The 26,670-nt window shown below is 27.4% G+C and overlaps 2 protein-coding genes across 9 annotated transcripts in view; one reads left to right on the top strand and one right to left on the bottom strand.

The window, feature by feature from the left end:
• pdm3 (POU-domain protein pdm3) overlaps positions 1-17,117 on the top strand; it is a 257,264-nt gene extending 240,147 nt beyond the window's left edge. For 4 of the 8 annotated variants that reach the window (XM_088192300.1, XM_088192299.1, XM_088192303.1 and 1 more), the window contains 7 exons: positions 1,379-1,506; positions 11,145-11,325; positions 11,661-11,714; positions 12,214-12,297; positions 12,487-12,623; positions 12,693-12,787; positions 15,200-15,416. In XM_088192300.1, coding sequence (XP_088048426.1) covers positions 1,379-1,506; positions 11,145-11,325; positions 11,661-11,714; positions 12,214-12,297; positions 12,487-12,623; positions 12,693-12,787; positions 15,200-15,244 — 724 coding nt within the window. In that variant the 3' untranslated portion in view covers positions 15,245-15,416. Of the gene's footprint in view, positions 1-1,378; positions 1,507-11,144; positions 11,326-11,660; positions 11,715-12,213; positions 12,298-12,486; positions 12,624-12,692; positions 12,788-15,199 lie in introns of all 8 variants that reach the window. The other 4 variants (XM_088192304.1, XM_088192307.1, XM_088192301.1 and 1 more) reach the window with 2 other exon arrangements.
• Positions 17,118-19,626: 2,509 nt separating this feature from the next.
• LOC148232502 (UNC93-like protein) overlaps positions 19,627-26,670 on the bottom strand; it is a 78,595-nt gene continuing 71,551 nt past the window's right edge. Inside the window, exon 10 of the mRNA XM_088191662.1 lies at positions 19,627-20,312. Within this exon, the coding sequence (XP_088047788.1) occupies positions 20,044-20,312 (269 nt within the window). The 3' untranslated portion in view covers positions 19,627-20,043. The remainder of the gene's footprint in view (positions 20,313-26,670) is intronic.

The raw sequence follows: 26,670 nt of genomic DNA, 5'->3' as shown, positions 1-26,670 counted from the left end.
TAGGGCTTGTGTAAAATAGCGAATCGTGAATCTCGAATTAATATTAGTTTGTACACTTTTATTTGACGTACAGAGGCTTTCAATATTTTTTATAAAATTAATACAAAATAATTTATTTCGATTATTTAAATTTCAAATTTATTGATATTATTTTTAATAGAAATCATTTACATTAATTCAAATAAAAAAAATATAATCATATTGATTATTAATAATTATTTCTGTAGTTATATATGTATGTTAATATATAACTATCAGTGCTACCTAAAAACAGTGAAAGAACGACCACCGTACATGTACGGCGATACTCGTCAAGGGATACTTATTCAATAAAAAAATACGAAACATTGCCCCAAAATTTATTTATCATAAAAAAATATATGTAAGCACTATATACTAAATCTTAGTGAAACAGTAATTATTTCAAATTCAACTATTAAAAATTGTGTAATTGCGTGTAAAAAAAAGGAGCTCACTATACTTGCACCAAACTACAATACAATAAACAGTAAATTCTCGTGACATATAATTGATACATATGTACATATTTATATCATGATGGTGTATATTACTCTTTTTTAATTTTTATTGTAATCCGAAAGTCGGAATTAAAAAATATTAAAAAATTATAATTTTTCTATATTTTACTAAACTGACGTGATAAATATTTAAAATAAAATTAAATTATGTTATAATTATTAAAATGGATATTAGTGTTTCAGTCTGGTGTCTTATTACTTACTTAGTAGTTGTTGATTGTGTGTACATTATTACATTGCAGTGGAAGATTTGAAATGAATAAATTTAAATTATTTTATTTACTTAAGATCATAATATATATTGTAAGTCAGAAACATTAAATAAATAAATATCTATATCATCGTATATTATTTTGCTTTAAAATATAAACAAATAACTACTCACTTGTATATATTATATATATATATATATAACTGTAACCGATATTTTTACATATCTATTTATTGCGTCAGTAGAGGCACTAATCACAAAAAAATATAATAATTAGAGCACACACTTAAAAATTGTTTTAAAACGCCTAAGCGATTGTAATTATGCTCATTAATAATCATTATCAGTATATAGATAATTATTTTATTATTTGAAATTGCGTTTCAAACAAACACTGATCATAATATTTTTAACAAAAAAACACAGTTATTTAAATAATTAAAATTGAGCAAATATGTTCATTCTTCGATCAATATATTCAAGTCGGCTCACAATTTTATAATAGACTGTACTTTGACCTACTGGCCTTTGGTTGGCCACCCCTATTTCCGCTCCTATTCAGCGCATTTGCAAACTTTAATCTGTTCATCATAATTAACCCTTTTTGGCGTAAATTTTTGATTTATAGGTTGGCCGCTTCGAACGGAGAATTAACCATAACACCAGCCAGAGGTGGAAACTCACCAGGAAGAACGCCCCCATGCAAACTATCACCAGCTTCCACGGATGCCTCTGACCTTTTAGCGGATTCACCAGGTAATTATCTAAGAATTATTTTTCAAACATATTTTTTTTTATTTTTGCATACAAAAAAAATTTGCGTCCATAAAAAAAATATATTATTAATAATTGTTTATTTTATAAATATTGTATATTTCAACTGTACATCTAAAATAAATATATATAAATTATTATGTAACAAAAATATTTAATCATATATCATTATTAAGCGTAGAAATAGTCAAATTTTTTTTTTAATTCTGCTTAGCATATGTCGCAATAATTACGTAGATTAAGTATATTTATTATTATTTTATATTTTTTTTACCTAGTATAGCTAATTATATATATTATTATATATACACTAAACAAAATAATAACAAAACATACTTTATGTATAATAAAAATATAACGTTCTGTTTTCGAGGAATCTATTTCGCCTTCTGCTCAGTCGCTTTCTTCTTCATGTTCTTGGTCTTCAGTACTGATCATCAAAGAAACTGAGCACTCAGATCTTAAATACGGACTTAATAAATTAAAGACCTGGACCTGATTTTATTTTGAAGTATTTAAAGTGTATTTATGATCATATTCTCAAGACATCATCATTTCCTGATCTATGGAAATGCACAAAAGTCACCCCTATTCATAAAAAGGATGACAAATTATATATAAAGAATTATAGACCAGTCGCAGTGTTGTCAGCTCCTGCTAAATTATTTGAAATAATTATTCATAAATATCTCTATAATCACTTTCGGCAAGTTTTGTTAGACCAACAGCACGGGTTTCGTCCTGCCCGTTCCATTTTTACTAACCTTCTGTCGTTCACCAAAACGGTGACAATTTCTCTCGATGCGGGAATTCAAGTAGACGTCGTGTATACAGATTTTGAGAAAGCCTTTGACAAAATTTGTCATAGGTTATTATTAAAAAAATTGTTGAACCTCGGTTGCTCGGATAATTTAGCTCGGTTGTTCTCGAGTTATTTAAGCAATCGTAGACAGTTTGTAACCTATGGTGGCCGATTATCGAAAGAATATTTTACCCCTTCAGGGGTTCCTCAAGGATCCAATCTGGGCCCTCTGCTTTTTGTGTTATTTATTAATGACATAAATATAGCAATTACAAATTCAAGTTTTCTTCTGTACGCAGATGATTTAAAATTATATCTGTTGTGGACTCCTTCTCTCTACAAAGTGATTTAGACTCTCTATGGAGATGGGCTTTCGTTAACCGTCTGCCCTTTAGTGTCGGAAAGTGCCATACTGTGTCATTTTTTCTATCCCAATCGCCATCAGCTTATTTCTACCATCTCGGTGGTAATATTTTGACTAGAGAAACTTCCACTAAAGATCTCGGAATCACTTTCGAGAGCAAATGGAGGTTCTCTCTACACATACACGACGTCTGTGATAAATCTTCCAAGATGCTCGGCTTTGTTATGAGGAATGCCTTTCACTTTGACGATCCGTCAGTTATTCGCATCCTCTAAGACACCTTAGTTCGTAGCATTTTTGAATCGGGATCTATAATTTAGAATCCCCGAATAGCCAAATATTCCCTTTTAGTGGAAAAAATTCAAAAAAGGTATTTAAAATACCTTTACAAAAGGACATTTGGTTATTATCCGTACATATATCCCAGCGCCTTTCTTTTAGGAGCGTTGGGATACGATTCGCTGAGCTCTCGCAGAAAATTGTATGTCGCTAAGCATTTTAGCATTTTTCAAATTACTTAAAGGTACTGTCCAGCTATTCTCGAGGAATTCCAGTTTTGGGTTCCGGAACATTTTCGAGATTCACGATCGCATCCTCTTTCGATGCCGTTAGGGCTAGGAAGTCCGCACTTGCCGACTCGCCTATAGCTGTGGCCATCCGACTCCTTAATACGCTGACATTACATATTGACTTATTTAATGTTAGCTACGAGGAGCTGATCCAGTTTCTATCATTTAATTTTGATATTTTTTAATTTTTTGTTATGTTTATTATTTTTAAGTATTTTTTTATTTTTGTTTAATAAATTTAAAATTTGTTTTCGACCATTGTGGCTCATTGGGGTAACCTGTTAGGCCACGATGGTCTTAATTTAATCTAAAAAAATAAAATAAAATAAATAAATACAAGTGCGAAGGTTATTCTTATTTCATTGAGGAAATACGCTACACTTTTACTGCTGAAAAAAATATTAAAAAAAATTAGAAAGACAGTTTTGGAATTAATTTTTTTCGTAACTAAATGTGTGTTTTTTTTTAACATTGCTTTGGTAGTAATGAGATGCCTTCTTAATATAATAAATATTTATGAAAAAATATGGGCGTGATTGATCGACATTGTAGTACAAAAATAGTTTCGTCCTATTCACCCGCTGTTAACTCTCTCACATTCCAAGTGAATATTTCTATCTTTAACATATAAGAATAAAACTATCGTTTTTTATTTAATGCATTTAATTAAATTCGCTAAAATTTGTTTGATCAAAGACTGTTATTATAAACATTTATTAGTTCCTAACTTTCCGTTCGAGTTGTTAAATCGTAACATGTTACAATTAGCTAGGGGCGGTCAACCGTTTCGCGTCCAAGTCCCTGGTTATTTTCTTCACCGCTAATTATGATAACAATAATTGCATTACGTACGGAAACGGAATACGGCCAAACGCAAATAGGGTATCTCATGATTACAATTTGCGCTAATAGGGATGTGCAGTGTCGTTAGAGTGCGCCGTTTAACGAGAGTCGCAAATGACATCAGAAATCTAACTGCTTAATTAAAGGGTTAATTAGCTGGCTTTGAGAAGCGCACTGTTTCATTTATCGTTGGTTTGATAGTAAAATTATATTAATGGTATTATAAGATAACATGATTAAAATACCTAGTTACTATACAACACCTTCTTGGTGTATAAATATTATCATTAGGTAGTTTTATTTACCCATTTAAATATTTAAAAAGTGTGACAGGAAGCGGAACGAAACCTATCACATGGGTAATATAATTGAACATTTAGTTGTTTAGTCCCGTAGTATTTTTGAGCTCTTACAATTAGTGATAATTGCGTTGTAATTGCAGTAATGAAGCTTAAATGTCAGATATTCACCATACGGTCACCAGAAAGAGAGAAGGGGAGAGAGAGGTACAATTATAAAGTACACGTATCAGAATGTTACCAAACACAATTTATAATTATAGTATAAAATATTAATTAACGATCGATTACGTGACGCTAAGACCGTAAATAGAAAACGTTCTAGTTAACCAGTAAAACATACAGACATATATACCAATCAATTGTGTGACATTGTATTATTTTAAATTGATTGTTTCTGTATGTATTTGTAGACACTATTATTTATATGCAGTGAAAGCTTAACATTTTTTTTACCCATTCTTCCGAAATATCATCAGCAGTCGACTATTCTTCATTTTAACTACATTTCCTGCTCATAAAGGATATCAACCAACATGATAGACAAGTGGTATAAGTCACTAACTAAACTAATACCTTAAAGACTTTGGTATGAATTTCATATATTATAGATTAAATTATTTATATCGTGTATTAATTTTACGGACTGAATTAATATTAATTATTTATTTATTTAATTTATTTATTTAGCTTAATAGCTAATCTTTACATCTAACAAATTTAGTAAACATATATAAAAATATATAAAAAATACATAACAGAAATAAAAAATAAAAATATACAATAATAAAGACTTAATATTATTTATTTCTATATGTACAAAGGTGTTTTTTTATTCCATTTATGAAACCCGTTATATTTTTGCTGTTTCGGATTTCTCTTGGAAGACTATTATATAAATCAAAACCTCCGTACATAATTCCCCTAGCCGTACTCGTTTTCTTATACTTAATTATCTTTAAATTTTCTCTATTTCTAGTATTATATTTATGTACATCTTTATTTCTTATTAAATACTTATTAAAATATTCTGGTAACATATTATTTTCTAACTTATATATAAATACTAAAACATTCATACTCAATATTTCTTGAACATTCAACCATTCTAATCTATCAATCATACTTTTACAATTAGTTAATCTATTTTTATTTAAGATTACTCTCATTGCCCTATTTTGTAATTTTTGCAACATTTGTTTGTCTAATTTATTTAACATATTTAATAGTGTTGCACAATAATTAAAATGGGGCAATATTATACTATTGTAAATTATTTTTTTTGTATTTATACTTAATATAATTCTTAATCTAGATAATAAACCTATTTTTCTACTAATTTTTTTTAATATGTAATTACAATGTTCTTTAAAATTTAATTTTGTATCAACAATTACTCCTAAATATTTTATATTATCCACTATTTCTATACTAGAGTTATTTATTACTATTTTGGTACTATTATCTAACACATTTTTATAATTAATAAACATACATTTAGTTTTATTCTCATATAATTTAAGTACATTATTCTTAAACCATATTTCTAATATACTTAATTCATTATTTAAATTATTTACAATTTCTTTAATGTTATCACCTATGCAATACATTAATGTGTCATCCGCACATAGATGAATTTTACATTTTTTCACGTTATTAACTTTATCATTAATATACAAAACAAATAACAATGGTCTCAATTTAGACCCTTGTGGTACTCCATAAGACACTAATTTCTCTTCAGAATATACATTATTTATTTTAACTTTTTGTTTTCTTTTATATAAGTAATTATTAAACCATCTTAAAACTATATCACTTATACCTATACTCTCCAATTTCTTTAACATTATTTTTCTGTCTATTGTTTCGACGGCCCTCTTGAAATCCAAGAAAACTGCTCCAATGATTTTGTTTGTATCCTTAGCCAACAGCCAATCATTTATCACTACTTGTAATGCAGTTTCAGTGGAATGCTTTTCTCTGAATCCCGATTGTTGTTCACATATTATGTTTTGAGAAGTAATAAATTCCTTTAATTGTTTGATTACTACTTCTTCTATTATTTTTTCTATACACGGTAGCATGTTGATTGGTCTCATTTCTTCAACTTTTTTACTATTTTTTATTTTAGGTATAGGTACTTCTTACTACTTTTACTAATATTGAATAAGTTGGTATGCACTTAAATAATTTTTTCACCCTCTTTATAATAATATAATTAAAGTTTTGCTTTTGAAGAAAAAATGGAAAATATCTCTTCAATGTTATCTACTCTTATCAATGCGATTCCATCACTTATCAACAACATTTTAATCTTATTACTTTAATTTTTATTAATTTTCAAATTTCCCTGAAAGAGCATATACTTTTCCACCACATCTTCCTATAATGTTTCAGTTTCTAAATACCCATAAATTTATGAACTGAGCTAATAATGTTCCATTACAATTATTACAGTTAAAGACACAATTTTATACAGTTAACGTAATTAATGAAATAATTTATAGCCATTCCTGTATCTTTAATGATATGAAAAAATGGCCCACGCCACACATATATCCCATTTATAATTATGTACGTGTCCATTAGCGACTTCAATTATATCATTAGTGTCACCAATTAAGGAATGCCAGACGCAATGAACAATTTCAATTCCAATTATTAATTATTATATTGATTTAACCAAGGCCAAATAGCATATTATTAAGGTCAAACGATTGTCGTGTGATATTATCGTGTGTATGTGTATAGATTTGAAAAAAAGACACACAAATTATGTTATCAGAGACGTGCTAATGTATAATGTTGAGATAAGGGGCTTCAAATTTATGATGTACATAATAGTTGTTATTTATTTATCGTTAAAATAATTATATTATAGTTTAAGCGATTAACGATTATTTGATTATCATGTAAAATGTTTTTTTTTGTACTTAAAAAAAAGATATGGTTCAGATGTTATTTTATATATATTATATATGATATTATATTATTTGGTCAGCTTGTTCTTGAGCGCTGACGTCCTAACCTAAACGGTAAGGATAAAGGAAACACACACGACTCTCAATGGCACTTTACAACTAAAAATCACGAAGCAATGTTTGTTGATTTTAAAAAAGTGCTTTGTATTTTAACGATCCAAGAAAATTCCGTACTCTCTAGTGAGAATATATGTATGAGAAATGAACTCTAAATTATCGTTATCGGCAATAAGTATGTTATACTGTGAAAAAACGTTTCATATATAACATAAATCGAAAATAATTTTTTTAAGTGACACGCGCTCCGCATAACTAAGCCGAGCATCATCAATTTTTTTCTCTTCAGCCAGACTTGTCACAAGAAAAAATAAAAATATCGTATAATCTATTTAAAGAAAATTATAAGATTGAACACAGATGTATAAAAATAAAATGCCAGGGTTGTCGCAAAGCTATTAGAAAACAAATAATAAAAAAATTATCGTAAAAAATATTTACATATTTTCAAATTTTATATATATAAAAAATAAGTATAAGAAAATTTAATATATTATATAGACACATTTAAAAAATATGCCAGGCACACAGTTTACAAAAAATAAAATTTAAAAAAAATAGTGAAATATGAAAAAACGTCAAAGCGTAATTTAGTAATATAAAAAGCTCACGCGGCACAATCCTGAACAGCGACTCTAATTAATCGTCAAACAAAGCTTTGATTCAAATCTCCCTAATATCAATAAAAATTGCAATTTATTTCATCCAAATATGTCACTATGAATTAAAACATTTTGCGTCACAAAAAACACTCATGCTTCCAGACATATTAGGGTTAAGTAACAGAGTGACTTTCTTTGTAAAGACAGCGATCCCACTTAGCAATGCGAAACAGTTATTTTTAATTGCTATATGTATGCCATTGATAAAAAGTTTGAAAGAGCAATGGACGCAAATAGGATCTCTGCGGTACTCCAAAATGAGCATACTATTCCACAGATATACAGAATATTGGCTCATATATTGCCGGCAGCTACTTTGCTAAGTAGAGAAAAAGATAATAAAACCATTCTAGAAACTGTTGCATTACTTTTTAATAAAGTTTATGAATGACTACGATGACTGAGATTTTAGAACCGAAGGACTTTGTCACCGTCATTAAAAAAAATATTTTATATTTAATAGTCATGGCTGTATTTCCGAGCATTTTAAGCGGAGTCAGAGTCGTAAAAAATCGGCCGACTCCGACTCATTTTTAACCATTTCCTCCTTGATTAAAAATAATTGTTTAATTATTCGTCGTACGCCATGCATTTTAAGTCAGTAATATAAAGTAAGCAAAATGCACTTAATCAAATACCCAACAACAACCGATCGTGGTCACACATAAACACATACAATGGCGCGGCACTAATCCAAGCGAATGACATCTAGGGTCATGTTTCTACACTTCAGATATGACATATTAGAAATAATATGTATTTGCTAGCTACTTTCACACCTAATTCGCTAACAAATCAGGTGATTCACATCCTGTCATAAAAACTCAGAACTCGACAATATGTATAAAAAATCACGTAAATTGTAGAGCAAAAAGGATTAATTATTTTTTGTTCTATTTTCTTTGTTGTTATTTACATGAAAATAAATTTAATATTTTGTGATTATCTTATCGAAATTTTTAAATTCGGAGTCAGGGTTGAGAAAAATCTCTAACGACTTCACAGTTCTGATTTAATCAATGATTTTAATATATTAGATATAATTTATTTATTATTAACTTTATTTATATTTTTCTGAATATTTTTAAAATAAGCAAAATACATTTTTTTATTGACTGTTACAGTGATTGTGTATTTTTCCATAATATAAATATAATTATACTTTTTTAGTGAAATCATATCGAAATACATTTTCACGAGTATATATATATATATATTTATACAAGTGGAAACATAATTATTATTTCACTGAAAATATATGTTCACTGGTAATACACGTTCACTGTAATATACTATTCTAATATAATATACACAATATTATTTTTACGTATTAAAATCGATTAACCCTTTACGTGCGAATTAAATTTTATGAAAAAAGTCATGAAATCAGTGAATTATATTTAAGATTAAATTACGGTTTTTTATTTGTATATAGTTATTCCTTAATGCATCTCTATATTCCTTCAAAATTAAAAAAATAATTTAATATCTATTTTAAAAATAAGAAGTCTGCCTCTTTCTGCAAATTTCTTTCCCTTTTTTTTTGCATGATGAGGGCAGGATACTGCACACTTGACAATAGCGTTGGTATTTTTTGTCCTCATACTTTGTCGGAAAATGCCAGCCTATCAATACTCGACTTTTGGTTTGGTCCTTTTCTTTTTTCTTTCTTTTATTTTATCTTTTTTCCTCTTCTGGTAATTGTTTTTTTATAAATTCTAAAATTGTAAACAGTGAAATTCGCATTAAAATTAGCACAACAATACTCTTCGACTTCAGAATTCAATTGAATGCAAACTATATAATATATTATATATATATTCAAACATATATTGCACCTGTGGAATTCATTGACTAAAAAAATTGAGCTCTTGTGGTGTACAAAAAATAACATGTGTTCTGATTCTTGGTAATAAATTCTTAGACGTAATTAAATGAGGGTAGAAAGTCATTGAAACATAACATCATTAAACATCGTAAAAAAAATATGTTAAATTTGAGACAAAGACCTGCTTTATAATATTCTGATATATTCGCTTCTCGCACTTAAGGGACATGCGATGTGAAGCGGATTTATCCGCTCCTCGCACGTAAAGGGTTTTATGGTAATTTTGTCGGTTTTATAGAATAAAAATAATAAATTTAATTATATATTATAAATAAGCTTTATTTTTAATGAGCTACAAATATAATACACTTTCGATTTATTTCAACGGGAAGGATACTATTGGTAGTATTTTGATAACAGTCGATTAATTACAAAACAATGACTGGTGAGATAATATCATATTGCTCTATGAACTCGTGATATAATAGTAATGTTATTATTTAAAGCTGATAAAACTATTATTATTATTTGTATCACACTATTATTATGATAATATTTAATAAAATAAAAATAGAAAAGTCGTATTAAATATATTATAAATATATTAATTATTTTTTTTAAATTATTTACAATGAAAAGTTGCAATTTATTTTTGACAATAAATTTCTAAGATAAATGCAGATAAAGTTGTATTTTTTATTACTTTATTATTATTTAATTAAATTAAATTATACAACGGAAAGAGTTTATTTTAAATCTGACTATTTATTACTAAAATAGTTGTGGCAATACAGACATAATACATAAAATTAAAGTACATTTATTACGTTGATAAATTCATAATTATTCTATTTTTGGTAAAATATCATTATTAATTAAAGGATGCATTGAAAAAAGTCGCGTTAAAATCTGACTTTCATACTATATAATATAAACATAAAATTATATATTTAGTTTATATACATTTTTTTACACTTTTATTATTTTAATAAATATTAATACATAATAGAGAAAGTTGCATTTACTGACAATCCATTCTTAAAATAGTTGCGGACATACAGCCATAATATTACATTAATTTTATGTATGAATGTAGAAGAAAAAATAAAATATTTTAGCAAATGTATTAAAATATATATCGGTGGCGTGCATTGCAAAAATGCAGATTATAATCTACTGATGCATTTATATTATATTTTTATTTTTCAGATCAACCGACAATCAATCAAACATCTAGTAACGTTGTAGACGGAATAAACTTAGACGACATCAAAGAGTTCGCGAAAGCTTTCAAATTAAGAAGATTAAGTTTAGGTTTAACACAAACGCAAGTGGGTCAAGCACTCTCTGTCACAGAAGGTCCAGCTTATTCTCAGAGTGCAATTTGCAGGTACATCATATTTCAAATTCATCATTTGCTTATTGTCTTTGTATTATCACTATTAATTAATGCGTTTTTGTGTCAGGAACAATTGATGTAATAATTTAAAGGGGCTTAAAAAATAAATGCAGCTTAACCTTTTTTAACTATAGATCTAAATGGGGCATTTATTATTTGATTATGTTTTTAATGCAAATTTAAAAAATGTAAGATGTTTTATAAAAATATTTTTAAAATATAATTAATTGACAAATTACATCTTTTAGGCTTTTTTAAAATCATAAGTGTGTGTATTGATTCTTTAATGTGGTTTTAATCTAATATTATTTAATCCTCGTTCCCAGTGCCCTGGCTTCGCAGATGTTTGCTGCGCAGTTGTCTTCTCAACAGCAAAATATGTACGTGTATAGCAAACATCCTTACTTTTTTATTCTCTAAGATTCAGAACTATGCATTTATCTTTATAAAATAATCTTAGACACTACAACTCATGTTAGGATTAAACAAATAATGAACGACTCTAGTTTTGCATGAAAAAAATAATGAATATCTTGTGTACATATACTTTAAATAACTTGTATTATTGTTATGATTTATTTTGTAATAATTGTTTTTGTATTTATTTTATTTTTACTTAGGGACCGTTGAAAGCCAGGGCATTGGCATTTTCGTTTTCTAAAAATTTTGTCGATTTATTTCCTAAAGATTAAATTTAAGACTCGGTAGAAGACATCAAACATGTCAATGTCCTGTGCTTTATAAAAAAAACTAGGCAGTTTATCAGTTTTGTTTTAAATTTTGTTATGTTTCGCATGTTTTTTTTTTACAAAACAACAAAAAATGCACGTTGTTTATTTATATAAAATTATTTATATTAATCACTCGGTTTTGTGTTAGATTTGAAAAATTGGACATCACGCCAAAGAGTGCACAGAAAATAAAGCCCGTCCTGGAAAGATGGATGAAAGAGGCTGAAGAAAGGTTTGTTTATAATTTGTATATAATTTTCATATTGTTAATTTGACCGACAGACATATTTTCTTCAGGCTTTTCCACATCGTTCCAAACTAAACCATCAATCATTAAAGTCGTTCATAATCCTCTTATATATTATATAAACATATAAAGATCAAATCCTAAATCTGTATTTTATCAATGCCAAATTTACAGGTATGCATCAGGACAAGGACATTTAACAGATTTTATCGGAATGGAGCCGAGCAAAAAACGCAAACGACGCACTTCATTCACTCCACAGGCTTTGGAACTATTGAATGCTCATTTCGAAAGAAACACGCATCCTTCAGGTATTTTTAAAAAACAAGAAAACATCATAAACCTTATATAATACTAAAAATATGTTTATTTTTATACAGGAACTGAGATCACTGGATTAGCACACCAATTAGGATACGAAAGAGAAGTTATACGAATATGGTTCTGCAACAAGCGACAAGCCCTTAAAAACACAGTAAGGATGATGTCCAAAGGAATGGTGTAAATGTAATGATGAATGGCGAAATGAGCACAGTTGAACGTCAACTATAAAAATGTGTACATAGACATTTGTGATAATATTTAAGTTAAGTCATTATTGCCTGTTTTAGAAGTGCAAAGAATCTTCTGAAAGCGTATCTATATCTATATTAGTAATATTATATAAATTAATAATCCATCGTTGAATGAAGAAAGTCTATTTACAGATTTTTTTTGTCAGTTATTTACTAATTATTACTTGTGATAAAAGTATTATTTTATTTTTTAATGTTATGATTTTTAAAAATCTCACGTTTACTTAGAAGGTTTGATAGTTTTTGTGTCTTATTGATAGGGATTGCATTATTGTTTTTTTTAACTAAATCCATTTTAAAATATTTCTTGTATTGTAGAATATCTTATACTGAAAAATGATGCATGGCATATATTATGTAATTTATTTATTTATTATATTGATATAAAAAAAAATATGTTACAATAGTTTTAGTAAAAACTAATTTTACATAATTTAATAGCTACATTGTTTTTCTTCCTAAAATTTTTTTTTTAAAAAAAAAACAAAGTAAACACAAAATTTTAACCTAATTATAAAAGTTATTAATAAATAAATACGATTATAATGAAAAGTATTTGGAATACTGCATTATATGATTTATAACTTCTATATTTTTATTTTAAATTTAAAAAAAATAATAACTATATAAAACAAATTATTTAAAATTCTAATACATATGTATTAATTTATAAAATAGCAAAGAAAATATTTTTTTCTTAATCAAATATATTTTGATCATCTTTTTCAATAGCGGCTTCTGATTTTACTCTATTGTTCTATTTAAATTGCGAATTAACAATAACTACTTTTGCTATTTACATACATTTAATCTAAGCTCTTAAGAATAATATAAAGTCTATTCAAAAAAAAAAAAAATTGTTCCCTTTCTTTGTAAAAAAATCATAAAAAAATTTATTGCCTTTTTAATAGATATTAAACGTCGATTGAAATTTTTTTAGAAGCATTATATGATTTTTAATATAGCCATATTTGTCTAATTATTACCATACTTTCATATAAAATCTTAAAAAAAAAAAAAATTTTTATACCGCTGCTATTCTTGTGCTACATAATTATTCAATATAACTAATTATTTTCCAATGTTTATGACTGTTCATATTTATTAGTTTCTAATGAATAAAAATAAAATGATTTTTTTTTTATGAAATATATTTTATTCGTATTATTTTAAAGTTTTTTTAATTATATTTTTGATTTATCATATAATCTTATTTATTTCATTGCCTTTTCTATATTTTTAAAATTTGAAAAAAGTCTTGCCATTTATTATGTACTAATTTTCTTTTTAAATAACATCATCTTAATGATTTAGCTTTGGTTTGTCTGATAAAATTTGCTTAAATAATTCAAAATATTTACATAATATGTAATAAAGCTACATTCATTACACCTAAACTTCAAAAAACCGTATTAAGTAATTTTTGCTTTGAGAAAATAATCTTTAAATTTAGCCTTTATAACATGAAACTAAAGATTGAATAATAATAAAAAGTTACAATTAAAGAAATACGATTCAATGAATTTTCTAAAGAAGCAAAATATATTTTTAAATAAAGCACTACTTGTTGTAATATTATAATACATTAAAAAAAAAGCTTAAAAAGGATAGCCATTGAGTATATTTTCATACTATTACTATTCTTGTAGTACATAAAAATTACATAAAACCAGTTATTACTAGTTTATTGAAATTTTCTTAATCAAATATATTTTGATTGTATTTTTGAATAGTTGATTCTAATTTTACTCCATGGTATAAAAATATATTTATTTTATATCAACTACTTTAAATACGATACCATGCTATAAAAAAAAAATAGTATATTGCTAGTGAATAAACTAAAAATGTACTAATTTGCTTCTTGATTTACATATTATTTATTCTTTTGCTTAAATTTTTTTGATAAGATGTGTTATAATGATTCAATAATTCAATTTATTACAAAAGGTCTATTCTGATCTAATGAGAATTGAAAATTCGTATTAATACTGTTAATATAATGCAATCCCTACTTCTAAATATTTTCATAACCATGATATAACTTTTACTGTTTTGTACCATTTCTATAAAATTGAGTATAATAATTGCAATTACATACATTCCTATGGATATTATTAAAAGTTTTTCATATATTTTAGAATTAAATAAATTAATTTCGTAGTTTTAACATCTCAGATTCTCGATCGAACTGTTAAGATTTAATATTCCAACATTAATTGACTTGTGCATATTTTAGTTAGTTGTTATTTTATTGTTATAATTTAAATCTTGTGCCATGAGGTCTTAGGGCAATCGTTTTCTCTTTGCAGGGATCGAGAGGGTCGACTTCTTACTCACAGATGTGGACTATTTAGAAGAATTATTAATTAATATCGATGTTTGGAAAAAAAAAATGCTGTTTAGGTTATACAATTTTGTTATTATTTTTCCCAATTGTAAGTTTGTTATTATACTCAATTTTAAATTGTAGAAACTTTTGGCTAATTTTCGATGTTATAATAAAAGTATCATACGAGATGAAAACAATTCCAAAATTGTATTTATTACATTATTATAATAGCATAACAAATCTTTCTCAATCAGGAATCATAATAAATTATAGCGAAAAATTCTTGTTTAAAGTTTAAAATTCGTATACGATAATTATATTTAGAGTTTAGTTTAAAAACATAGCGCATACATATAAAATTATATACGAAACTGATTTGTAAAATTATATAATTGTAAGAACTGTGGTATTAATTAGTAATCATTATTAATTTATATGTAATAATTTTTATTAAAATTCTCTTTGGCAAAGCGTTTATAATACTACGGACAAAAAATTATCAGTATTATTTTTTATTTTAAAACAACGCAATGCCAAAGTGCTTATATAAATCAATCTTTAAAATTTCTCTAATTATTTTAACGAATGTCTTAATATTTATTGTCCACTTGATATTCCAATTGATGTAAGTTTTTTTAGTTATTTAATACAATATAACATTATTATTGTATATTGAATGGAATTAACCACATACGTATATATTATATGTATATTAAATAATTTATTATGTACAAACATCATCTAATTCATTGAACGATTTTATATCATATTATGAACGTTTGCTAGCGTTAAATAAAACGTAAACTTTATAAAAATTATACTTTATAAGTGTTGTAAATAATAGCTATTACACATATTATGTAATTGTAAGTAAGTTTAGTGTACATAAATATATTGACCAATGAAAAAGAATTTGTGATCAAAATTTCTATTGTACAAAATCATTGAAAATTAAGTATTTTCGGCTGTTAAAATTTATTAAGTGAAATCGAATTTTGGATATATAAATAAATAATAAAAAAAGATATTTTTGGCAGAAATCTATGTACAAAAAAAATGTTTCGGCGAGTTATTTTATTGATAATTGTTACATGAATTCTATGATTATCATTGGACAAATTTGTATATACTATTAAAAAAAATATTCTACGTAGATGCGGTAGCTGGCAATACTCTCTTTATGATAAATAAATAAAATAAAAATACTAGAAAAAATGGAAAAATATTGTTATGGTTAATTTTAATTAGAGAGCTTATATTGTCATGAATAATGTGTGAGTGAAGATCACTGTTGATACGGCAAGTCTTTTGAGAATTATTAAAAAAAATCAAAATTATAAAAATATTTTTGTATAATGCCAACGTTAGGACTGATTCTGCGTAGTTATTAAAAATTTAACTAACAATTATTTTGCAAGTTTGGAATTTAATTTAACAAAAAAAAAGTAAATGAAGTTTTGGTACACGTTCCACATGTTTGATATAAACTCACAATTTAAAAATTAAAATTTAATAATCTCACTCACATATTTAACTCAATGTTTGGTGTTCCATGTAAAATGTAAACGACTGAATGAAATAAAAATAATATAAGCGAATCATATATTATTTTTACTTCTCACATTGAAATAGACATTCCATTTTTTTAAATACACAAAATTTACATTTCTGTTGGTTGAAATCTGTGTGTGTATATATAAAACAATACAATTGAAATGTGTACATGTTCATAGTGAATAAATAAAATAATAGTTAGTTTATGATAATGATTACCGGATAGTTAATGCACATGTGGAATAAACGTAAAGTCAGTCACTCGGAGACTTTGCAAAATAACTGTGAATGAACATTTCTAATAGAAAAAAAACATATTCGAAATAAATGTCATTGTAATATGATTCCGTATTTTATTTATTTATTGTAAAAAAAACACAATCACACAAATAACATCAAAATTTATTTACAAAACTAACCTGTAATACATAAACCTAAACAAAATACCAAAAACTTAGACTAACATCACACAGATGTCGTGTGAAAATATAAAATAATATATTAAATCTGGCGCCATCTCTTGAGAATCTCTCAAAGCTATATTAAAGTTATAATCTAATAAAATTTTTGCTAAATTTGATAAAACGATAGATTTAAATTAATAATAATACAAATAAAATGATTTAACAGTAAATTATTTTTAAAATATATGTTAATTAATTAAAAAAACATTTAATATTCAAAGGCTCATGAGAGGGCGATGTAAAATTATTTTCTAAAAATAATATTATTAAAATAAATTAATTTAAATCGTGGTATATAATTATTAATATATGGTTTATCTTCCTTTACAATCCAGCACTGTTAAATTAGTATTAATAAAAATTTATGATGTGGTTAAAAATCGAGCTAAATTGAATTAATACTTTCTAGAATATGTAGAATTAATGTTATAAGATAAATAAATAACATATGTTTTTATCTGTTATCAATCACTTATAAAAGTCCACAAGCCAAATGATATAATGCAAATGGAGTTGTAATATTTTTTATAAACACTTAATATTTTGTATATGTAAGATTTTCCTAATGTACATAACATATAATATAACATTCTGTAAGCTTTATTAAATAATATATATGATATTTCTAAGTACAGTTACCTTTTAAATTACATTTTTTAAAATGCTCTTTGTGATTTAAATCTGCCATTGGATCAATATTTTTCATTTTAAATTCTGCTGAATCATTTTAAAAAAATGGAATAGTAAAAATTTGAGCTTTTTTGCTTTCATCAAAAGCTAATTAAATTTGTTCGCCTTTTGGTTTGAAAAGGGATTTTGTGTGATCTGGCAAAAAGTATGAACGAAGTTTGGGAAAGTAATAAACGTTAATTTTATTTAATTGTGTTGCCCAGAGTTTTGTTATGAATGCTTTTATATTGGTATTAATCTCTGATATTATTATATTTCTGCCTTGTATTTTGTCTAAGATTTAAATCAGTTAAGTAAAGCAATGATATTTGCTAAGTATAAAAAGTTTCTCATCTTTTTCTATACATTTATTATTATGAATAGGATAATTAATGGCAAAACCGTGGTTTTAATTGGCTAATGAATTTCACTGGTTATGAATGCTTTTATATTGGTATTGAGCTCCAGAATTAATATATTTTTGATATTTTATATACTTACATAAATTAAACTACTAACTATATTGGTTAAAAATTAAAGCCTATTCCTATTATTATACTTTTATTATTATGAATAAGATAATTTTACATAATCAACAAAACTTACTGAAAAATGACTATTTGATATTGATAATAAACTCCGATATAAATTACTAAAATTAAAACACATTGATCTGAGGTGGTTAAGCTTAAGCAAGTTTTTTTTAAAGATTTCGAGATTTGGTAAGCAAAATCATTATTTTTCTTCAAGAAAGAGGAAATGATTATCAAAATCTGTTTGACCAAAACTGGCTATGTTACTTGGATTCCGAACTGATTAAATAGATGTTAATATGAGATTTAACAATTCTTGTGTACACAATGAATGATGTAGTTTTAAGCAATATAAAAATAAGTATATAAAAATACAAATAAATGTAAATCTAGTTTAAAATCTTATATATAAAATTAAATTAAAATTTAATTAATTTATATCTTAAAATTATAATAATAATTATAGCAAAAAATTCTATTGGTAAACGTTTTAAAGTCAAATTTAGAATGCAATTTTTTTAAATTGTTTTTAAAATTCGAAATGGTAAAATCGATATAAAACAACTTTGAATCGTGTGCCAATAAAATAAATAGTATATTAGAGTTATGAAAAAGGTTAACAAACTCTTACTTACTGTAAATAGGTTTTAATGTTTTGGAACTCTAGGGGTGTGACTTGTAGCAAATGAGACTCAAGGTAGAATCTAGTTAGAGTATGTATTAGATTATATTTACAAATGTTGCAACAGACGATAAATGGCGATGTTTTCTCCGAGCGGTGGTGGAAAAGCTGGCGGAGGGATGATGCCAGTGGACGATCCTCAGATTTCTGATTCGTGTGACAGCGACAGTATATTCTCTGAGTGGTGGTGGAGAAACTGGCGCAGGGATGTGTCCATGATCGTATGTTGTCCGCGGGCAGCGGGAGTCTGCTGGTCTCTTAGAGTGTCCGAGCTTAAGTATCCAGGGCCAATTGCAATTATGCAGCGATCATCCAGCCAATCGATAGTCGCTTCTTAGAACGGAAAAACAGATATACGCCTTTACAAAGCGGCTTTCGCTTGATGGGCATTATCCAAAGTCGTATTGCATTGCAACAGGAATGTTGTAAGGATATTGATTTTTTGGAACTATTTTATTATTAGTAGCATCTTTAGCTAAGGGGGTACAATACGACACAGTAAATACGTAGTTTTAAGTTAATTTTATTTGTGATATATATATTTTGCTTCTATTAATTATTTTAATATACAGTAATTTACCTATTATTGTAGCCTTAAGATTTTACAAATTTGTTCAACTAGTAAAACTAAACATAAACTTAGAATATAATGCTTAAATATCAAAGTTTTTGAAATAATCAATTATTTTTAAAATGGCAACTAAATTGAGTATAAACATTTATTATAAAATAAAAAGATATAGTTTTAACTCTATGCTTCTTGATCTATTTATATTTTTAACAAGCCAATAGTTGTAAAAATAATGAAAAATATTTATTATATTCTAATCTGAACTTAATTATTAATATTATTTTCTCAGAAACTATAGAATTTGCTTATTGAATCTGAGTTACCACCCCAGATCACATAATATTTAAAACATTAATAATTTTCTTCTTGACTAGTTCCTCTATCAACGATCTCGAAACTTTGAGCCGGCGGTAATTTACCCTTGGCTTTCCTTTCCAATACTTCTATCGCTGTATAACCTATCATTCCGACGATCATCATCACAATCAGGAAGTAGACTTTATATTCAGTGCACATGTAAGGTGATATGATGTATGCGATGACACTTCCGGAAGCTTCCCAAAGTCGGAAATTCGAGTAAGCAGCTTCTTCTCTTCCAGGAAAGAGTATGCCAGATAAAGCTGAAGAATAAGTTAAAAACAATATCATCACAAAATTAGTAATAAAATATAGGACTATAAATATTTACTTAATTAAAAAATAAAATTATTCTCTAAAACAGGTTTATATAATATGTAAATTTAAGTTTATTCTTGATATGGTCAGTAATTCTGGAGATTAGTTGGTTAATAAAGTCTCACGTAATATTTTTCTGTATGATTATGTCATGTACTATTATTATTAGCGGTGATAAAAATCCTGTTACTGAAATTTATTTTCATTGATGAACTAAACGAAAATATTTTCTTTCATCTTTGCTTATTTTACATATTAATTGTAATAATTGTATCGGGATCATCCATAATCGTTGCGTAAAAATTAGTTGTTGAGACTTTTTAAAAGGGCTATATCATTAATTTGATTTATGTTCCTTAAATTTACTTAAGATCGAAGTTTTTGTATGCTTAGAATAAAAACACTTATTCATATCCACGCGTTATTATTTTAAATATTTTTACTAAGACTGTTGGACCGCACTTTAATAAAAAAAAATACATTTAGTAGGTAGCACTTACTGATTTCACACTCTAGTTGGCAAAGTTATATTATTTACATATTTTTTAATTAATGTATAATATATATAATATGTATATTGATATGATCAGAATTATAAAAAAAAATAACATTGAAATAGTTTAGGAGCTAGTTTATATTATAAGGTTTTGTAACCATAAGGGGTGTGACTTCGCAGCCAAGAAGACGCGTATGTGCGCGTTTACGTATGTGGCGACAGACGATAAATGTCGAGATGTTTTCCCCGAGCGGTGGTGGAGAAGCTGGCGCAGGTATGATGTCCGTGGGAGGTCCTCAGAGGTCTTGTAAGTAGTTGATCCATCTTTGCTACGGTTTTTGTATGGTGAAGTCTTTCTCAGGATGTGTACTTCCGTGATACTATGTTGTCGGTGGGCGGACGGGCGTTTGCTGATCTATTTGAGTGACCTCTTGTGACTACCTTTTCCTTCACTCTCGAGTATCCAGAGCTGTAAGGCTTGCTGACCAATCACAATCTTGCAGCGATTATCCAACCAATAGATGTACTCATTTCTTAGAACAGCGAAATATGTATACGTCTTTAAAAAGCGACATTTGCTTGATGGGTATTGTCCAAGGTGGTACACTGCAACGAGAATCTTATGGATCCAGCGATTAATTATATCAGTGACTGTTTCGCAACAAATAAATATTCTTCCAAACCAAGAATATTTATAGTAAAAATACTTGCGTGATATTTGTGATTTTTTCTGGTCGTAACGAGGGCTTTTATGTGGTCCATCCTTTACGCTATTGTATGTAAATAAACGCAAGTTTTAAATACTTAGATAAGTTATCTATGGATAATAGAGAAACACCTTTTCACTTTATCACAAATTAATAAATTTTAATATATCTATTTGCAATGTACATATTCGCAATTCTTGCTGCTTTGAATTAGGATAAAATATGTACAAATGGATGTAATAATAGAGTTATAAAACTGTATTCCATTACTGGGTTAACGCTTTGGAAGTATGGCGGTGTAAAGTAAATTTTCATTATTTATTATATAGACATAAAGTGCGGATCGCATTTTTAAGGCCGCAGCTGTCGTTATTTTATTAACACAAAAAAGTAAATTTGCGTAAAATTGTATGTATTTTTATTTTGTCGTCGCAAATTAATATTTAACGAGGCGAAATTTGAAAGTCGTCAAAAAAATAGAACATTATCCGAATTACAGTGTCAAGGCGTATAATGTAAAATAATAATAGGTTGGAATATGTATGTGTTTAACTAATCAAAATATTATATTTTTTATATTTGTAAATTAAATGATTTATTATTTATATTATCAAGCGTTACAATACTTTATTTCTTATGGATTGAATTTCATGAGCGACTTCAGATATTATTGCGTTTAGTGATTTATTACTCTTATAAACTGACTACGCTTCCCAATTATCATAAAATAATCAAAATGTAATATAGAATATATTTAGTTTATTATTTTTGTATTAATTCACCCCTTTTGCTATCGCATTTAAAGTATTATAATTTATCGGTAATACAAGTAAAAAGGTTTGATTTTTAGAAAATGCATTTCATGACAGAGTACATTTAAATAATTGTTTTAGTTACATTTATAAAAAATCAACTTAAATAATTTTTAATAAACTAAAAAAATTCCTTTCTACATAATGTGGCGACCACACATATAGGCACATTTAAAAGGGCCATTGTCTCATTGTTAATGATCGTGACCAAAAACGTTCATTCATTAGCAATGAGACAAACATCATGGCACAAGAGGGATTTCTTTTGACCACACAACACGGGTCGATAAGTGAATCCCTTTTGTGACAAAACGGTACGGACGCAATCAATCTCTACAACGCAAACCCTTTCCTTAGAATTCGAAAGCCTGGAGCCAAGCGAAAAACTAGCTTTCGAAAATACATTCGAATTCTAAGAAGCCACTGTAGCAATTGGCTATGAGATCGATGCACAATCCAGCTAGCTAGCTTGGCCAGCTAGCGTGCATCCACCTAAAGGATATAAGCCCGAACTCCAACGAGGAGAGGGCAGTCGGTCCACGGCACCACAAAAGACGGGCCGAGATACGAGACGGCTGAGACAGTCGACCAGAGAGCCAAGATCTACCAGCAGCCATCCGGAGGAACCAGCCACGCGCCCTCACCGACAGACCTGAAGATCACACCTGACACTCGCAGCACGCAGCCACAGAACACTGAGACATCATCACCTGCACACCTTCATCGCGAGAAACGTCACGCCGTAATCGTCCATAGTCAAAATTGTAATTATAACTTAACTAACAATCTAATAGGATTTACCATGTTCGCATTGGTTCGCATTGGCTACGCCCCCTAAAATAAATATGCCAAAAAATCATACAAAATTTATTTTGCATTGAATAAATTATTTAATTTTTATATATTTAATGTATTGTAATAATCTTAATTTTTGAATTCTTAAGAATGTTGAAAATCTTAAAATATTCATTAGAGGCATTTTAAGATAACTTTAGAGTGGTGGTTGGTGGTTTCGACCAACTGTACGAATTGTTATAATCTAGAGGTCATACTTAAGATAATTTTGAGAAAACAAAAAGAAAGATTAACGCGTCTTAAAAGTGAAGCAACTCATGTATATATATGAACAATAGAAGAGAGATCCCGTGACCAAATTATTGCGTTAATACATGAAAATATTGCATAGGTCACCAAATTTATTTTAATAATTTTAATTAAATCTTTCGTTGTAACCTGACAGGCGTAAGCCCAATGCATTACAACGGGAAAATCTGTACCAATTGAGTGAATAAATCAATCAGACATAATGAATACCTACAAGTAAGTACTAATCACCAGACTGTAACTCTGGGTATCGGTGACATCTATATTATTAATTATAAATTATTATGTTCTATAGAATTTAAATTCAATAAATACCACTGCAGCTGGGACCGATTTAATTTTAATAATAGCGCATTTTTATAAATAAAAATTCGAGTGCTGCTGCCGGGGCTCCAACCCGCAACCTCAGAGTTACTAGTGAGACGTTACGGACTACGCTATTCCGTCCTTAATATACTATCTAAAAGAATGCCCCTATAACACCTAATAGAATATCTGATCTAAAACGTTAATAGCCCATGAGTACCGCAAAAACTAATCTCTACGTTACCAATCACCTGAGTGGCCATTTAGACCGTTTCTATATAGGCGTTAAAAAAGCGATGCAATTGGCTAGCAAACATCCTTATCCGTAATCTCGAAGTAACATTATAAAATATGAAACACTTGATCACAGAAGATGAGACGCTAGAGAGACGATACGTAGTCATATCAGCAAAGATGGATCAGGAGACTGCATCACGTGAACACATCATGACAAATCACAGCCAATAATAATACAACTCGACACGCCAGCGTGGATTCTCGACTTCAAGATCTGCCATTTAACACCACTGACTGATAGAGGTATCTAAAATTGTTTATATATATGAAAATTTATATATGTTTGTTTAAAAAGCCGTTACTAGATTTTCTGGCATCTATTTAGTTGCAAATTCACACCCCTTCGGCCTTAAAACCTAAAACTTTAATATCACAGCGGTTTTCAAATAAAATACAGATTTTCCGGTTGCAAAGTTAAATTTAGGTATATAATATTAGTTTAATCATATTAATGTTTCCGAAGCAAGATAAATTCAATATTTTAATATATAAACGCACCGGGTACTTTATAACGGTATTCATAACCTAACTCGTTCTCTGGTCAGGCGTTAAACTCTCGCAAAATGGTTTCGGATGGCAATATAGTATAATCATTCAGCGCAGGGGGAACTTTTTTGATCTCGAATAACGTTGAATTTAACGATGTCAAATAACTCGCCCGGTCATACTCGACGGTTCGACTCGAATGCAGCGTAATTGAAATCCGTGGCGCAATGAACCGTACATGTTCGAGACAGGAGCTAGTGTATACTGAAAACGATCGTTAACCCTTTATTGTGCAAGTTACTTGGCTACTCAAAAAGACACAGTTGGTGAGCATTGTCATTGTTTTCTTAAAGTCGTTTAATATAGAATAGCCGATTCACATATATTAAAATGTTGGTAATGTATACTAAAATATGTCTCTCGCGACGACTCAGGTAGGAGGTCAGTCAGCGCAATGTCGTAAGCGTCGTAATTGAAATGGGTCAAGACTCCCTGGGTATATGCACAAAGAAAGACTATCTAGTTGTGAGTATAGGTGATCAACGATTGAATTCAAAGGTTCCATTGCAGATGATTTAGATGGTAATGGATTTTTATTTTATTTACACACTCATATTTTTTTTCCAATTAAACAAATGTTTCTTTCATCATATCAAATAACGGTGTACAAAAATTTATATTTATTTTAAATTCTTCCGTTGTAATATGGCAGGGGTTAGTCCAATACATTACAACGGTAAAACACAATTAACCACGAGTATGTTGCATATATAATCTCGAGTTTTTAGCTGTGTCCTATAAAATTATTTATCAAAATATTCATTCGTGAAATAGAAAAAATCTTAAAAAAACATAATCTGCGATGATCAATAAAAAATATAATAATATAATAAGCACTAATTCAGATGTCTTAAACACTTTAAAAAATAAAAAAATACTATGATCAATATAGGAATCAAACCTATGTTTTTCATGTATAGCTCACTGAATTATATTACGATCCATCGTGCTAGTAAATACATAGAATATGATACACGACAGTTTCAAGAAAAAGTTGTTAGTCACAAGTAGGTTTTTTTTTTGTTGATAAACAGAATATTTGTTTGCATTCACTTAGCCAAAGATAATATTAATAACTTGCGTCAAATGGCTTAAAAGCATTTTTTTAATAAGTCCTTAGCTTCTCAAATACATTATAATTATGTACACCCAAAGCCATGTACAAGTGTAAACATATACGAGATATGAAAAATAATATACGTTGTATTAATAAAATTGCTTGAAAAAATACTAAAATTTAATTTAAAGTTTATTATTAAAAGGTATTTTTAGGAAAACAATGATCTAGTTGAGATGTAATTAAAAAAAATTTAAGCAAACTCAAATTGACGAACAAATTTATGTATATTTATTATTAAAAATTACATTTTTTTCTTCATGAATAATTAAAAATATTTAACAATTGCTAAAAGTAAAGAAATAAATGCAACAATCTTAAGTAAGTTTTTCTCCTAATCACATATATGCAGCTGTATATTTTTTTGGTAAAAGGCTTAGAAATTTTCTAAGTAAAAAATAAAAAAAAGCACCGATCGTTCACACTATGACGGATAACAGTTAACCATTTGAGCGGTATTGCCGTACATGTATGGTGGTTGATCTTTCACTGTTTTAAGGTACCCCTAATAGTTAAATATTTACATAATAACTGAGGAAATAATAAATAAAAAAACATTATGTGTAAAAAGAATTTTTTTAAATTTGATTTATTTTAAATGATTTCTAAAGAAAATAATAGCAATAAATTAAAGAGTATGAAATAAATTTGCATAACAAAAAAATTGAGAGCCTCTGAATTATTATAAAAAAAAATGCAAAATCCGAATATTATATAAAAAACATGTTAAATAAATTAACGAAATTTAATAATAGGAAAGTGTGAAATAAATTACTAAGAAATACTAATTCAAAAAAGTGTTAAAATAAATCAAAGCAATAATTCTTGATTTAAAAATCCCTGATTTTTTTCTATAATTTACTACAAATGCAATATAAAATGATGATAACTAAATAAAAACAGAAACAATAATGGAAA

This window comes from Plectrocnemia conspersa, unplaced genomic scaffold (genome assembly GCF_051122295.1).
Source record: "Plectrocnemia conspersa isolate PC_06_02 unplaced genomic scaffold, ASM5112229v1 ptg000009l, whole genome shotgun sequence".
In the NCBI taxonomy this organism is placed as follows: Eukaryota; Metazoa; Arthropoda; class Insecta; order Trichoptera; family Polycentropodidae; genus Plectrocnemia; species Plectrocnemia conspersa.
This window is presented reverse-complemented; position numbering and strand designations above follow the sequence as displayed.